We start from the raw sequence: 16,607 nt of genomic DNA, 5'->3' as shown, positions 1-16,607 counted from the left end.
CCCCCCCGCGCTCTCTCCCTCCCTCTCTCTCTCTCTCTCACACACACACACACACACACACACACACACATAGAAGCCAATTGCAATCAAGGGCACTAATATCAATTCCCTCTTATAATTAGCAGATTCCCTAACGACGTTCACACCACCTCCTTCCTCCTTCTCCCACACCAACACACACTGTCACCTCCCACCTCACTTTCTCACACATGCACCACCCCCACTTCTGCACATACACACACACACCCGATCCATCTCTTCACTTCTATGCAGACATACATACACACCAAACCCACACATACATGCAATTTTGTGACTGAGATGATTTATAGCATCAAGAAGTTGTCAATTAAGGTTACCGCATAAAATTATCGCCTGTCCCAGAAAATCCATCTCTGAGCCAGTGAGAATTCCCCTCCTTTTGTCTCCACCACCACCACCCCCACCCCCCTCCACTTTTTTTGCTTTTATGAGAGGGGAGGTGTGGTACAACTCACATCTCTAAACAGGTGGATATGAGTGTTTAGAGCAGTGACAGAAGCTGCCCCTGTTGGAACAGTTATTTTCTCATCCAAAGACATTGATGTTTCACTGTTTGTGTGTGTGTGTATGTGTTTAACTTGAGGTCGTGGCTCTGTCTCGCTTATCATCCCTATTGAGACTTTCATGTGAACACACACTCATGTCAGGGACTTAAATGCAAAAGTACAAGCCACGATGCGGAAAGCACTGTATGTAAGTGCCCCCTAGTGGTTTGTCAAGTTCACTAGCAAGTTAGTGGATTTAAATACGCTCCATGTGGAGGAGCTCTCATCAGTATATTAAGAAAAACTCTCCATCATTGTGGCTGTGACTGTTTATTATACTGTGTTTTACTTCTAATTATGTGCCAATTTAACTTTTAGCCTTACTGTTTTAATATATTAAAGTCAACATATTTAGTTATGATGGACAGTGTTTTATTCTGTCATAGATGCTCCAATTTTAAAAATGACTTTGCAATTCTCTGTGTGTGTGTGTGTGTGTGTGTGTGTGTGTGTGTGTGTGTGTGTGTGTGTGTGCGTGCGTGTGCGTGTGTGTGTAGGCGGCTCTGGCAGAGAGCAGTCTGTCCCTGCTGAACAGCCCTCCCCTGGTGACCCCTCCGTCGGCGGCCAGCCTCAACATGCTGCATGTGGGCCACGATGATGTCAGCTCCACCGTGGAGCAGGTCAACAGCAACGGCAGCTGCAGCCCCACGCTCAGCCCTCAACAGTACAGGTTCGAACTGTACATACAGACACACACACACACACACACACACACACACACACACACACACGCATACAGACATATATCAGGGTGCAAGTAGACAACACAAAACTGCTTAACAGGCCCATTCACTGAGCATGTTAATAGTTACTGTGTTCACAAAGGCTAACAGTGTAATTTTTATCAGAGAATCAGTGTTTTCTGTCATCTATATACAACAATAGATATATAATAGACCAGAGAAACCATTAACATTTACTGAAGGAGGATTTTACGCAGCAGGACAATCTGAAACATCACAGGGAACTTTTGCAGCTAACCCAGAATTCAAGAGTGTCAGTACTGGTTTCATAAGAGTTAAGTTATATGATGATCTAGGTGCTGTTTCTGATCTTTTTTCCACATAAAATACAAAAAGTTCATCCCGTAGGAAACACATTTTTACAGCTAATGGTTAGTTGTAAAAATGTTGGCTTACCCAAAATTGGAAAAAAAAATCTAGTTTTGCAGATCATTATTTTACAATGACTTACAAAGACTTCAATATGAACAGCTACAGCTATTTTCTACCAAAGTACACTCAGCAAGTGTAACCACCACCACAACTGAAAGTTCAATTAGCATCAGCATGTTTGTGTCATCAATACAGAGAGTAAATATTTACTCCTTGCCTCACTAACGTCTGTCTGCTCTCTCCCATCAGCCACCCGGTGCATGTGAAGGAGGAGCCCACTGAGGTGGAGGAGGACAGTCGGCCAGTATCCCTCCTGGCCGGCGTCACACACAGCCTGCCATTGCCGAGCGATGAGCGCGACCTGGAGGAGGATCTTCCCACCGAGGAGCTGGAGTAGGACAGATCCTAGACGGAACTGGGAGGGAGACGGGGACACGGCGAGAACAATCCCCAAGCCCTCTCGTCCTACGTGAAGAGGACAAGATAGCTACAGTACACTTACAAGAAAAGAGAGAAGAGAGAAAAAAAAGAGAATGTTTTTTTTGTTGTTGTTTTTAAGAAAATGCAAGCAACCAAGGACGACATTAAGAAACTCCAAACAGGGTTAGAAGACCTCCGTTACTTTCAGACGCAAAAACAAGACTGTGGAGCACTGCTTTACCTCCATGTGTTTCTTTTTCCAACACTTGGCTCAGAGGTGTAACACCACTTAATGCATACACACTCACACAAAGACGCACACAGACACACTCATTCACATGTCAAACCCATGTTTCATTATCCTCCCTGGTAACATCTGCCTCTATGTAGAGACCCCCTTAGAGGCATGGACACACACTCTCTCCTCCTTGCCCCCGCCACTCTGCGTACACCCTCCTCACTGGGCTGCCTGGCTAGCCGTTTTTATCTCTGATTGTCAGTTGAGAAGACACACAGGTACGTGTGTGTGTGTGTGTTGGAAAGAAACAGACACACAGGATCATGTGTATATAGATTTGGAGCAGTCATCAGGGGCTGTGCAGTATACCTCTCCTTCTCCCCCCCTCTTTGAGTCAATCACTTGCTTTTTCATTTTCTTTGATTTGATTGAGATGAAAGTGTTGGGCTTCAAGATGGGAAGGAAAGGAAGGAAGGAGGAGTGCTTTTAAAGATTACCTCCAACAATGCTCTAACACTTCTGCAGATCAGGCTCCCGCCTCCATGTCGGTGTGTGAGCCCCACGGCGAGGCTGACCCAACAGAGGTGGCGCTTGGTCCCCCGGTCCCTGCCCAAACTTATGCTCCACCACCACAACCCCCAGCAAGACACTTAGTGACGGACACCTTTAAACTCTTTGCTTCTAAGTGAGAAAAAAAAGAGAAGACATTTTCCTACCCAGCTCCATCCCATCCCATCCCCCCCTCCTCCGAAAAAGAATGCAGGAATAGGACCATTTGGTGCTGTCCTTCTCCTCCCCTCCGTGCGCGGATGGAGTGATGAGCTTGGAACACTTAAAGAATGAGAAGAAAAGAGAGGAAGCAGAGAAAAAACAAGGGAGGAAGCATCTACAGAAATATTGTGACTTAAAAAGAAAACTGTTGATGATTATGGAATATAACAAGAAAAAAAACGTGTGGTAGCTTTTGTCATTTCCTTTTTTTATTTGATGTTATGTTGATGATGTTATTATCATTGTTTATTTTTTGAGGATCAATATTTCCACGGTGGCGTTCTGTTTCGACGTACCTTTTCTAAGGATGCTGTTTTTGTTTTTGTAATGTAAGTTGTTTGATTTACTCTGGTTGTTCACACCATTCCAAATGAGTATTGGCAAAAAAAAGAAGAAAGCGCAGTATTGTCCCAACTTGTGATATCCGACCCTGATCCTCCTTCTCCCTTTCTGTCCCAAGTGTAGCAGGCAAGAAATTTGGAAATAGCACTTAAAGTTGCCATTATCCAGACAGATTATTTAACAGCTGAATCTTTTTTTGTTAATTCTCTCTCATTCAGTTTTTGGGTTTTGTTTTGTTTTGTATTTAGTTGAGAAATATCAGTAATGCTTTAAAAAATATATATATTATTACTGCAGTCAGAGAATACCTCATCCCACAAAGGTTCTGCCTGGAACTGTGTCCAAATTGATAAAGAAAAAAGGGGGAATTCTTTCTGTGGGACACCAAATGTGGCAACTCTGCTCAGCTTCAGATTCAAAGCTCTATGGTTGTAATAGTTACTGTGTAGAAGCTATCTGCAATTCACTGTGTGAGTTTGTGTTAAAGGAATAGCACGTGAGATTTTTTTGTTTGTTTGTTTGTTTTCCGTGAGCATAAAAGCATTACTTTTCTCTACAGTGCCATACCAAATTTAACATTTATTTTAATCTGTTACCTGCTTATTCCCGTTTTATTTTTGTTACAGGTTAACCAAAGAAATATGTAGAAAACCAAAAACCCTGTAGTTTATTTTGCCCTTTTTGAGTTTCTTTTTTTTTTCTTCTTAAAGAACTGGCCAAAAGACAGACAAACCAGGAGTTTGAATTCTTATTATTGTATTCATATAGCTATTGTGTTGAAATTATACATGACTTACAGTGCTGAACCATTCCAAAAACCAAAGTGTGTAAAGCAAACTAAAATTTGGAGACATCAAAGCTTTTACATGATAAGTGGTTACAAATGACTCACATTAGGTATGAGGCCAAAAAAAAGTTTAAAAAATAGTATTAACAAACCTCGCACAGTTCCTCTGAAAAAAATAAAACAAAAAGTAAGAGAAAAGAAAAAAGCACTTAAAGGTGAAACTCTCCCACACTCAGGCTAAACTGTGTTCCAAACACAATCCTAGGACTGGCCCCTACTACTGTATGAGCAGACCGAAAAACAAGGCACTCGTGAGGCTTTTGAGCACACGTGTACCTTCACAATATGAGATGCCAACAGAAAGAGAGTTTAAACAGAATGAAAATATTCAGCTCTGTTGAAACACCTGGCTTTACAAGATATTTTTCTGGTGCTGTTGTAACAAAAGAAATTGGAGTTTTTCCATCTAGGAAGTAAACACACCAACTAGTTCTGCAAGTAGTGTTTACAGGAAGAGAAAGTCTACTGTAATGTGGTTACAAAAGTCACATCTTTTAACAGGGAGGAGTAAATCCAAATATCTATCTATGAATATTACAATAAAGAGGGAACAACTAAAAACAATGGAAATATACCAATGTAAGAGGAAAACAACCAAGGGACATCTTGTAATTCAAAGTTGGGTTCATATTTTCATACTTTTTGTCAAACTATCTCTTGCACTTCAGACGATTTTTCTTCTTATTTAATGAAAGAACCTTTCTGATGACTTTGTGTTCAAACAGGACTGTTTCCTGTCACATTAGAGACTGATTTCTAACAAAGTACAAAGTGGCAGACAGACATCTTGAAACAAGATAAAAACCAAAAATAACACTACCTCCTTTTTCGAAACAGTTCAACACATAGCCAATGGGAGACTGAACTCTCTTAAATACTTTTTTTCCTCCATTCTTTTTCAATGATAATAGTGGATGCCAAAATTGTGTTTCATTTACTGTATGACTGACAGGAGAAAAAAAAAGCTATTTGGTGATCTGGACTCCCCAACACATCTTCTTGAGCCCAAAAACATAGAGACGTTTCACTTTCCATGGAATTAAAAATGACTACCTCTCCTTAAACCACATCTAAAGCACTCTCTATGTCTCAAAGTGTGTTGTGAAGTGCTCGCTATATCTGAAAAGTTTTCTGTCGGCTGTGTAAAACTGACCATACTCCTGCACCCGATCAGCACTGAGCTATGTGAACAGCCTCTCGACTGTGTGCTTTGACTGTATGTGTGCATATTAATGATCTCAGCCAATGAGAAACTGCTCGTTAATGGCTATGTGGTGTTGCAGGGGGCTGGTTGTCAGGGGTAATGATGGGCAGAATATATATCAGTGCCACTAGGACATATATATACATACACACACACATGCAGGAAGCATAGAAGCAGGGCTATGGGTTAGTGCAAACAGAGGCTCTGACCATCCAGATATCCAAAGACCCACAACACAGCAGTACCCCCTTCACCAAAACACTCGCAGAGACGCTGAGAAGAGCGACACACACTTAACGAAACTCATCACTACTACTAGTAATATCCAAACCAAGAGGAACTGCTGCATACAGTATATAGATGATCTCTGACTTGTGCTTTAAGGTACACCTGTAAACAAAGCTGTTTTATAAAGATGTAGATTGTTCACAGGTCGCCATGTAACACTTCTGTTTTTTTTTTTTTTTTTTTTTTTTTTTTTGGTTTTGTTTTGTTTTTTTTCTCCAGCTTGGCATAACATGATGTATTCTTGTATATTAATGCTTGACTTATCTCTCCGGGGCATTCTTTCCCATTTTGTCCTTTGATTTTCTCTTCTTTTTTGGGGTTTGTTTGTTTTTTTTCTCTCTCTCTGCACCTGTTTAGCTATTGTAAAGCTTTCAGCTCTGATTCCTATACTGTACTGCTAATGCTGAAGTATATGTATTTATCATATTAAGTGCTGCAGGTATCTTGGTTTAATAGTTTTGTTTTGTTTGTTTCCATTTTTTCAGTTCTTCATGAAACGTCTGGGACGCTGATTTTTTAAGTGTATTATCTCTAAAAAAAAATTAAAAGAATAAAAGTTAGATCAGTGGTTTAGGTAACACCTGTTTGTATATTTATCTTAGCTAGGTCTATTTTGATACTTTTTTGTCTCTGTACTGCATTTATGCATTTTTAAGGAAAGAAAAAAAAACAAATGGAAAACAAACTAAAAAAGTTACTTCATTATGTATTGATACCTCAGAAGGACTTTTTCTCAAAGACAGGACCAAAACCTCCAAAAAGAAAAAGAGAAAGAGGAAAAAATGTAAGAATATGTAGCCCCTCTCTTGCTTTAAAAAAAAAATGCAGAGCTCTAGAAAGGTATTGCTGTTGGTCCTTTCAGGTGCCAATATGTGTCCCTGCTCCCCGTGACCCCACCCTCTGACCCTGACCCCTGTCATTCCTGTGCTGAACTCTGACCCGCAGAGCTGTCAATCATCTGCAGGCTCCGTGGGGGGTGTCACTGAGTCACGCACCTGGCCGGCATTGTGACCAGTCGCAAACCCCATCTCCTAGTCCCACAAAAGGCAGATCAAAGACTTGACACTGTTGCATTTTTGATACTACTCCTCTTGTGTAGTCTCAATACCAAAATGTGGAATGGCTCTCAGAGATGCAGCTCATCCTCTGACTACCAAAGGCATTGCGAGCAAACATTGCTTAGTCCAAACTCCTGAACTGTAACCAAACTGCAAACAAACCAATGCCACAACCTTAACCAAACAAAAACCAAGCTACTTCCAAAACTCTCCATCGACTTCACTGATCACCTTTACTGATAGCTGTTATCTCTCGTACATCCACGTATTGGTGTTGTAGGACCAGTCTGCACCCTATTGGCTGGCAAGTGACTCAAAGGACGCAGGTAGCCCAAATCCTGATGTTGTGATTGGACAGTTCTGAGGTGTCACATGAGGGGGGAAGGGACTCTCAAAGTGGAGCATTGCCTGACATTATTATCAAGTAGACAGCCAGAACCTAATGGAACTACCACTTCAGCTCTCCTCTGGTTAAACCTTAGGAATGTGTGTACATTTTCAGCAGTGACTCTCTGTATTGTTTCTTAGTTTCAGTTTACCTGCTTACCTCTCTTTATCCTTTGGTTTTTGTTCTGTTTCTTGTTATTTGAAAGTGTGACCCGAGGAAGAGGTGGGGACAGGGACTGGGTAGTGGCTTTAGACAGTGGAGCCCAGCCCTCTGACCCTCCACCCACGGGTAGCCATGTAATGCCAGTCACTGCCCTTTCCTTCATGCTGTATAAAAAACACACACATATATCTGTGTATTTGTAACCTGAATCTTCTTGTGTCTGTCCATGCAGACAATAAAAAACTGTACAGTAGGTCTAGTTGCATGTAATCTGTACTAATTATTGACAATGGCATTATAAAATGCAATAAAATACTTATTACACTGTCCTATGCTGTGTCCTCATTTCTTCTGCTGTGGTATCGAATACACACACATATGGAGTGAAAGAAACTAGTAACCACACACAACTTCTACAATTATCTTGGAATATTAAAAGTTTAACTACTGTGCATCAAAAAGTAAGGCTGACTGTAAAATATATACATCATATTATAATAACATTAACATCCGTACAGTGTCATGCAGTTCAACACAATAGCCTCACAACAAATAAAAGGTTGAAGCCAATATGTTGACACTATGTCAGACTGTAAGTCTGTCAGCGCTGCACCACATGCACATATTAAAATCATGTTCACCAGAAACACATATTTGCATTTCATTGTAATTAGTATTTTAAAATCACATTTTACACCTCAATATTAATACACATAGTTTATAATACACATGAAATCTTTGTGTTCTTTTAAGAACTGTGTATGATGAGTTTCATTGAAAAATGTTATTTCTACAATTTGAAAAAAACCAAACAGTTCTGTCCCAATTTGTTTGCTGGTGGAGGGCTCATTATATTTGGAGCTCTCTTGAGGACAGTGGTTGGCTGATACTAAGAGATAATTTTCTTTCAGCATTTTTAATAGCTAAGGCCCTGAGCTTTATGTACAGAAAATACACTTCTTTTAGTTCACAGTCTTCATATTAAAAAAGCCTGCATCCTTACAGTAATCATGTCATATAATCTTTAAAGAATCTATCACACCTATAGTGACATCACAGCTAATCAAAAGACATGAAAAACGCATCAAATGACAAATTGCTGGTTAAATGGTAACTTTTCAAAGGGCAGCCTGTGTCAGTCCCACAGGACTTCAGAGAGGTCAGCATGTTGTGATACAGAGAGTGGCCACCAGGAGGAGTAAACAAACCGGACAACACAAGCAGCATCTCATAAACACAAACCCAGCAACAAACATTGACTGTGGTCCACTGACATGGTCCGACCAACAGGGTGGGCCAGAGAGTGCAGAACAGACAGAGCACTGAGTGAACTACCTGCACCATCTGTGACAGAGTACAACAGGAATACAGGTGGATGAAGTCTGATTAAATTAATAGAATAGATGCTGTATATGGTAAAAAATATTTTTGTGACCTTTCTGTACTTTCTCTTCATTCTCATTCTCCATTTTTCCTTCTCCTTCTTTACCTGTCTCTGTCTTCCTTGCAGGTTTGGCACATGCCCTACAGCTTATCTTTAAACCTCAGCGCTGCATTGTGGATGTGTTGCCACAGGGAGAAAAAATGGAAACTGGCTGGATGTCTTCTGGAAAGTTGAAACTTTGTTTAATCTTGTGCTTTTAGTGAACTTCTCTGTTAGTCAGCTGGGAGGAAACTCACTCCTGACGCTTAAATCCCTGTGACATTTGGTTTTGGGAGAGACCCCATCCTAAGCCTATTACAGACACACATGCACAGGCATACACACATACAGAAACACACACTTACTGGCTTGCACACACCATGAATACTAAGCAGAAACTTAGTACCATATACTTCTGCAAGGTGAGCCAGGGTGCAGAGCAACACACAAAGAGGTTATTCTTGGCGTGGCACAGTAGTGTTTGGCATAAACCTGCGGCTTAAGCTCTGAATATATTTCTTAATGCTCATCTGGGCAGAGTAAGCGTTAGGTGTGTGCACATGAGAGTGCAACGTATGTTTGCAGTCATGTTTATGCACCTGAAGAGGGATTTGTGCTTGTGGCTATCTGCTCCCAGTGCGTGTGCATAGAGTTGTGATGCTAAAATCAATATTCATGTGTGCGTGTGATTGGGTGTGTGGGTGGGTGTGGAGGGCTGCTAGTCCCAGCAGCATGGAGAGCACTGAGGTCCAGGCAGACCCTATGAGTCACAAAATAAATTTACCAAGAACCATGCTGACAACCCCCCCACACACACACACCCCCACCCCCAACTTCACTCACACTGTCATCCTCCTTCTCCCTTCTTCCCCTCTCCCCGTCTGTGGCTGAAGGAGTGGGCTGTCCTCCAAACAGTACACTGACTCACTCAAAACAACACAACATACTATGTACTCTATCTGCTGCTGCATGTGTCCACATGGATCTGCTTATTCGGTTTAATGAGCTGAGACTCTCTGTTTCTCTTTTGTCCACATTAAAATTTAACCCAGTTTTCTATTGTAGCCTACATCCAAGGCAGGCAGATATGAGGGGGCAGTCAGAAATGTGAAGGGAGCATCGCTGGTACACATCGTGCTACAGCAGCAATTTTCTGGGGGAGTATTTTACACATATTTTATGGAGGGCATTTTTGTCTATGACAGTGTTTTCTCCATGGAATTGGGTTATTAGCTCAAACCAACAACCAGGAGAAGTGGATTGCACTTTGTCAGGCCTCTACCCTACAACCTGTCCAGCTTGGATGTCCCACCTGGTCACCTTTATATATAGTCTATGGTACTGACGCTGCTTCTGGTGCATGACTGTTTTTCAGCCAATGTTAGCTGACGTATGTGCGACGTGGCTCGTCATTGGCTAATACATTCTGGGAGGAGCGTAGAGAGACGGAGAAAACCAAGCTGGAACCAGTGCTTCGGTTTGTCAGTACTGACAGAAGACGTCCTTTATCGAAGAGGTCTGATTGCTAAAACAAACTTTGGGGCTGCTTTTTTGTCCAACACGAGTGAGACTGGACGCTGAACACACATGCGGCGCAAAGGTAAGGCACACAGTTAGTGGCTAGCGTTAGCGTTATCGGAGAGCGTTAGCATTGGCAGCGGGTGTTAGCTAATGCTAATGATAACGCTTGCCTTAGCAACGATGTCGTTTAATTCCATTTTTAGTCGTTCATATCGCGAGGCATCTTGCGTCTCTTAGTTATTTTGTGTTCCATCCTGGTCATTTTAACTCGGTTTATATTGGTTTATCATGTTTGTGGCTATTTGTGGTCACGATTTTGCTTCTCTACTTGGTTGTTTTTCACGTGGGTGTTAGCATTAGCATTAATGGCGACCGTAAGCATTAAACTCGAGCGTTAGCATTAGCCTTATCTTTAAATGGTATTTTAGCGACTTTTTTCTTGTCGTCATTTTTATTTGCGTGGGTTAAAGTGTGTTTGTGTTTCTTCGGTTAAAGCGTCCCTGACATGATTTGTGCCGGGTGGTAACCAGTCAGTGTGTCCATTCACAACTCAGTTTGCATCTCTTTACAATTACTCTGCAGACATTTTGCTGCTTCTTTGTAATTTTGTGCTCCATCTCGATCATTGTAAGTCAGTTCTGGGCGGATTATCATGTCGATGTGATCATTTTGTGTCTATTTGTTCTGTCTGTCGTTTTGCGTCTCTAGATGGGTGTTTCACATCTATTTGTGCTAGCTCCTTTGTGGTTTCTTCACATTGTATTGTGTCGTTGTAGTTTTGTGTCTATTTTAGGTCATTTACTTTTTCTTTGTGTTTCAGCGTGTCACTTAAGCATCTCATTGTGATCATTTTGCGGCTCAGTTTTTTTGCCGTGTGTTTTGTAGCTTTGTGGTAGTGATCTGTTCGTGGCCATCCGGTGTTCCCCTGTTGTGTGTATTATTGATAAGAAATGTGTTTGTAGTGACATAGGGACTTGACATGAGCTCAGTTTTGTGTTAAATACAAGCTTGAAAACTAGATTTTAACTGTGCTCCTCCACAAGTTTTAAGCCTCAAGAGTAGGTCACAATATATGAGCTGAGATTACTGTTAGAAATTATATAGTTACTATTTTTTTAGAAAATGCTTTGCTCTCTCAGATCAATAAAGTCATATTCTAGTAACATAATTAATTCATTCACCTCAAAACTCAAAGTGTAATTCTCAAAGTTTTAGTGTTTAGTTTTCAGTGTTGTATTATCCTACACTGTTCAAGTTTTGGAGGTGAACTAGTTTTTATTAATGAGGTTATTTGTTTTTGTTGTACTTGTGTTTTCCAGGTTTACTTGTTCAGCTGCTGCAGCCTGGACAGACACACCAGCTCTCACCTTACAAACCAAACAGGTATGTGTCATAAAGATTTAACCAGTCTGAAAAAACTTGTTGATCAGCTGAATTATTAATGTTAGTAACAGTGTTATTGTTTAAATCCTTGGTATTTAATTAGTTTACTATTTAATATAATAACTGATTATGCGTGTCTATAAATTGTCAGAAAATAGTATTAGTTATATTAATTTTTAAAAACTCCAAATAGTTGTCAGTTAATTTTCTGCCTGTGGACTGAAGTATAAATAAGATGCTGCAAGTTAAAACCCTGCTTTCAAAAAATGTACTTAAGTTTTTATTTTGCAGTTCATAGTAATATAGATGATTCCTTCAGTGATTAGTTAACAGACAGTTAACATAGAAATGTAAGCTTTAAGATAGCCATTTTAGTTATTTTTTCCCAAATATTTTTTGTTATTGATTTCTAAAGATATGATGCTTTTTCTTGTCATATGTGACAGTAAACAGCCCATTCTCAGGGACACTCTAACATTTGGAAAATGTTCTGGTTCGGCTGTAATGTTGAATATTTATCTGTGTTTTGGGGTTAAATTGTTGTTGAAGAATAAGTCCTCTCTGCTCCTTTACACCTTTACTTATGTTCCTGTAAATATAGTTTTTGCTCTTTTCTTTTTATTATAATTGTCATTTAGCACCAATATACCAAGACAAATTCCTCGTATGTGCAAACTTACTTGGCAATAAAGTCTGATTCTGATTCTGAAGTCATAGTGTATTGTTCATTTTCCTTTGTATATTTCTCTTTTTATTTCCTCCAGGTGTCACCACTTGGTTCACAATCACAGAGACTTCATCCACGAACACAGAGTGTTTTTGTACGATGAAGAAGTTCTTTGAAATCGGGACTGAGGCCTCTAGGTAATTCACGAACAGCTTTATATCAACTGTCCAACACAGAGCACTGACATTAAATTACATATCTTCAGTAACATTAACATTAAGTAGTAACATTAAGTAGTCTGAATAGTTTGATTAGTCACAAAAAGACTTCACTCATTATTAAAGTTTATTTACATAGTTCATGAACGTACAGTTCAAAGAAAATGAAGAATTTAAACATCAGCGCTCTCCCTGTCTCTGGCTCATGCTCCTCCCCACTCTCTCCCTCCCTCTCTTGCTCCTTCTCAACTGCCCCCCCCACACACACACTTTCTGTCTCTCACTCTCCCTCCATCTCTCTCCTTTACTCTCTTAAGCCTGGCACACACCAAAAGATTCTTATAATCTTACCCAATGAAGAAAATGTGAGATACCACATGCAATCTGACAAATAATGTCAGATTTCACGGCCACATCACACACTAACAGATTCACCACCAACAACTAGAGTCTGGGCTCTCAGAACCCCAAATCTCACAATTAAGAGTAAACAAACATGGCGGACGATGATGTCTCTCGTTTGTTGCGCTTCTGTCTTCAGTGAGCTTGCTTCCCGATTGGCTTTGTTCCGTTCCACGTGACAATTCAGAGTGCGTGCTTGGCTTTTCTCACAACAGGATTTCTGATCGCAAATATTGAACATGTTTAATATTTACCAGATCATCTTTGGAGCAGATCAGGGAGGGGAAAATTACTCATAACACACCTCACACCACAGGAAAATCTGACAAGATCATCTTTAGAACCAACCAGGCCTTTGCTTACTTTGATCAGGAGAGGGGATTTGGGCCAATAATCGGCCTGATTATCTTTTGGTGTGTACCCCGCTTTACTTTTTCTGTAGTTCTCTCTCTCTCCTTCACCCTCTCTTTCTGTTTCCCTGTCTCTTTCTCGCTCACTCTCTCACTTTGCCTTGCTTTCTCTCTATCTCTGTGCCCCCCCCTTCACACACACACACTCTTTCTGTTCCCCTCTCTTCTCCCTGTGTCTCATTCTCTCTCTCCCTCTCTCTCTGTCTTTCTCATTAGTACAGTAAATCATGAAAACATGAAGAACTTATTCAGTTCAGTGTCACTTCAGAAACACTGTCCTTTTGCTGCATTTTGGCTTCTATCAACCAAATTTGGTTCAAATTTTAACTGACTTGGAGAAAAAAGCATTTCCATCCCCTGCTGTTGTGTGAATATCATGAGCTGATGGAGTCAGTTCTCCAGTCAGAGCAGCTTCTTCTGTCTTTGTTTATGAGGTAAATGTAACTCTTGGACTAGTTCTGATTAGTTCTGATCCAGAACCAGTTGGTCCACTCTGTGGTTGCTTTGTAAATTTAGTGTCTTTTTACTTCTGTTATTTTTGACAGTTTGACAGTTTCACATCTATTTGTGGTTAGTTCTTTGTGGTTGCTTCGCATTGTATTGTGTCGTTGTAGTTTTGTGTCTGTTTCAGGTCATTCAACTTCTTTGTGGTCATTTTGTGTTTCAGTGTGGCAGTTAAGCATCTCATTGTGATCATTTTGCGACTCAGTTTTTTGCTTTGTGGTAGTAATCTGTTCGTGGCCATCTGGTGATCCCCTGTTGTGTATATTATTGATAAGAAATTTGTTTGTAGTGACATGAGACTTTATTGAGATCAGTTTTGTGTTAAATGCAAGCTTGAAAACTAGAGTTTAACTCTTCCATAATCTGACATAATGTCAGATTTCACAGTTTTGATCTTAAAGTGTGTGATGCACAACAAGAAGACCAATACAGCCACATCACACACTAACAGATTCACCACCAACAACTAGAGTCTGGACTCTCAGAATCCCAAATCTCAAAATTAAGAGTAAACAAACATGGCGAACGATGATGTCTCTCGTTTGTTGCGTTTCCGTCTTCAGTGAGCTTGCTTCTTGATTGGCTTTGTTCCGTTCCACGAGACAATTCAGAGCGCGTGCTTGGCTTTCCTCACAACAGGATTTCTGATCGCAAATATTGAACATGTTTAATATTTACCAGATCATCTTTGGAGCAGATCAGGGAGGGGAAAATCTGACAAGATCATCTTTAGAACCAACCAGTAACCTGGCCTTGGCTTTCTATGATAGGGAGAGGGGATTTGGGCCAATAATCGGCCTGATTATCTTTTGGTGTGTACCCCGCTTTACCTTAGTTCTTTCTCTCTCTGTTTCCCTGTCTCTTTCTCGCTCATTCTGCCGTGCTTTCTCTCTATCTCTGTGCCCCCCCAGAAACACTCTTTTATTTTAATGAATTAAAAGTCACATCTTTATATTAATGTTTGTTGCGTTTTTCTTCACAGGATTCAAACTTCAACCATTATATCACAGAGAGAAGAGACAGACATGAAGATGTTTCAGGTCAGTGTTAAGTTTATTCTTTTCAGTCTGACTCTGTCATTATCTCAGCTGCAGCTTGACACTACAACAAATTAATTAGTATTTTTCAACAATGTAGCTGCAAAAAAAAAAAAAAGTAAATGTTAAAATATGTATAAATGTCTGTCTCTCTATATATATATATAAACAGGAAATATAAAATCTTAGTTTAGAATAGAATAGATACCTAACAAATAGGTGCCAAAATAAATATAAAACCCTTAATGAATAGGTCTAAAAAATAAGGGTAAAGCATTTTAAAAACCTTAAATAACAGATTTGATATATATATGTGTGTGTGTGTATATATATATATATATATATATATATAGTATAAAAATATATTTCATTACCCAAACATAAGAAAATTAATTACAAACCCTTGAAAATGTATGAACAATGAGTTTAAAAGTAAAGCCTTAGAAAATATAACACAAGTTTCAAAATTGAGAGATGCAACTCAAAAGTTTAGGAAGAAACTTTTGCTGATTTTATTCCAGACAATGTTTAACAAATCACAGCATAGATAATGACAAACATTTGACCACGAGGAAACATTTGTTAGAGTTAATGTTGTTATAAGCACATTCTAGATAAATGTGCTTATAACAACATTAACTCAAGATAAACATGTCTACAAAGCATCTTTATGATCATTTAACTGCTTGTGATGCAATTATTCATTAATAGTTGTATCATAAGCAGTTGAATGTTCTCACAGGTGTTTAATAAAGAAACATTACTCTTTGGAAAATGTGCCCATGACTACATTACAAAGAAAGAGAAAAACAAAGTGTTTTCACTCAGACAACAGAAAACCAACACAGATTTACAGCAGTTAGATGGTGGGAGTCTTTTATCTAGTTAACAGCTTTGTAACACTTGTTTTCTTTCATCCACTGCAGGTGTTCAGTGGCTGTCGTCTTCTCCTCCTGCAGAGACAAGAACACGTATGAATTACAGAAACTGATAAGTAAAGCAAAATATTTGTAACATACTATTCTGATGTTTTTATGCCTCACCATATTGAGACATTTTTTGACACCTTGGTATACTATGACATGTCACTTAAGAAAAATTTTAAAAGGAGCTTTCTTTGTTTTTCACAGACACACATCTCTAAACAGTGTTTGTGGGTTAGATTAGATTTCCATTTTGCTATTTCAAAGTACTCATATCCAATCTATTACTATGTACATGTTTATATTGTTGTTTTATATCTTGTCTTGGTGCCTTTTTGTATTTTTGCTACTGCAACACTGAATTTCCCTGCTGTGGGACTGATAAAGGATTTTCTTAAAATAAATACTTCTAAACACTGATTATTTTGTCAATCTGTTTAATATTGTATGAAACTGACATTACAAACACCTTGCTTTTCTGTGACATTTTTTCATGTTTTTTGACGACATACTATTCTATGACATTTTTTCATGTTTTGACCATTTTTGACGCCATACTATACTATGACATTTTTTGACCATTTTTGACGCCATACTATACTATGACATTTTTCATGTTTTTGACGCATACTATACTATGACATTTTTTTTTTTTTTTCTGTTTTTTGACGCCATACTATACTATGACATTTTTTCATG

At 39.4% G+C, this 16,607-nt stretch overlaps 1 protein-coding gene and 2 long non-coding RNA genes across 3 annotated transcripts in view; 2 read left to right on the top strand and 1 right to left on the bottom strand.

The window, feature by feature from the left end:
• The window catches only part of foxp4 (forkhead box P4), a 92,624-nt gene extending 84,875 nt beyond the window's left edge, over positions 1-7,749 (top strand). The window contains 2 exon segments of the mRNA XM_051074390.1: positions 1,085-1,257; positions 1,952-7,749. Coding sequence (XP_050930347.1) covers positions 1,085-1,257; positions 1,952-2,099 — 321 coding nt within the window. The 3' untranslated portion in view covers positions 2,100-7,749.
• Positions 7,750-9,855: 2,106 nt separating this feature from the next.
• Positions 9,856-16,321, top strand: LOC108889997 (uncharacterized). The gene is made up of 5 exons (XR_001962092.2): positions 9,856-10,443; positions 11,684-11,747; positions 12,512-12,611; positions 14,931-14,988; positions 15,912-16,321. It is a non-coding gene; the product is annotated as an uncharacterized LOC108889997 (long non-coding RNA).
• The window catches only part of LOC127143108 (uncharacterized), an 8,002-nt gene continuing 6,963 nt past the window's right edge, over positions 15,569-16,607 (bottom strand). The window contains exon 4 of the long non-coding RNA XR_007814306.1: positions 15,569-15,938. This is a non-coding gene — a long non-coding RNA (uncharacterized LOC127143108). The remainder of the gene's footprint in view (positions 15,939-16,607) is intronic.

Source organism: Lates calcarifer, linkage group LG12, assembly GCF_001640805.2.
Source record: "Lates calcarifer isolate ASB-BC8 linkage group LG12, TLL_Latcal_v3, whole genome shotgun sequence".
Classification (NCBI taxonomy): domain Eukaryota; kingdom Metazoa; phylum Chordata; class Actinopteri; family Centropomidae; genus Lates; species Lates calcarifer.
The sequence above is the reverse complement of the archived record's forward strand: the minus strand, read 5'-3'. Positions and strand labels throughout refer to the sequence as shown.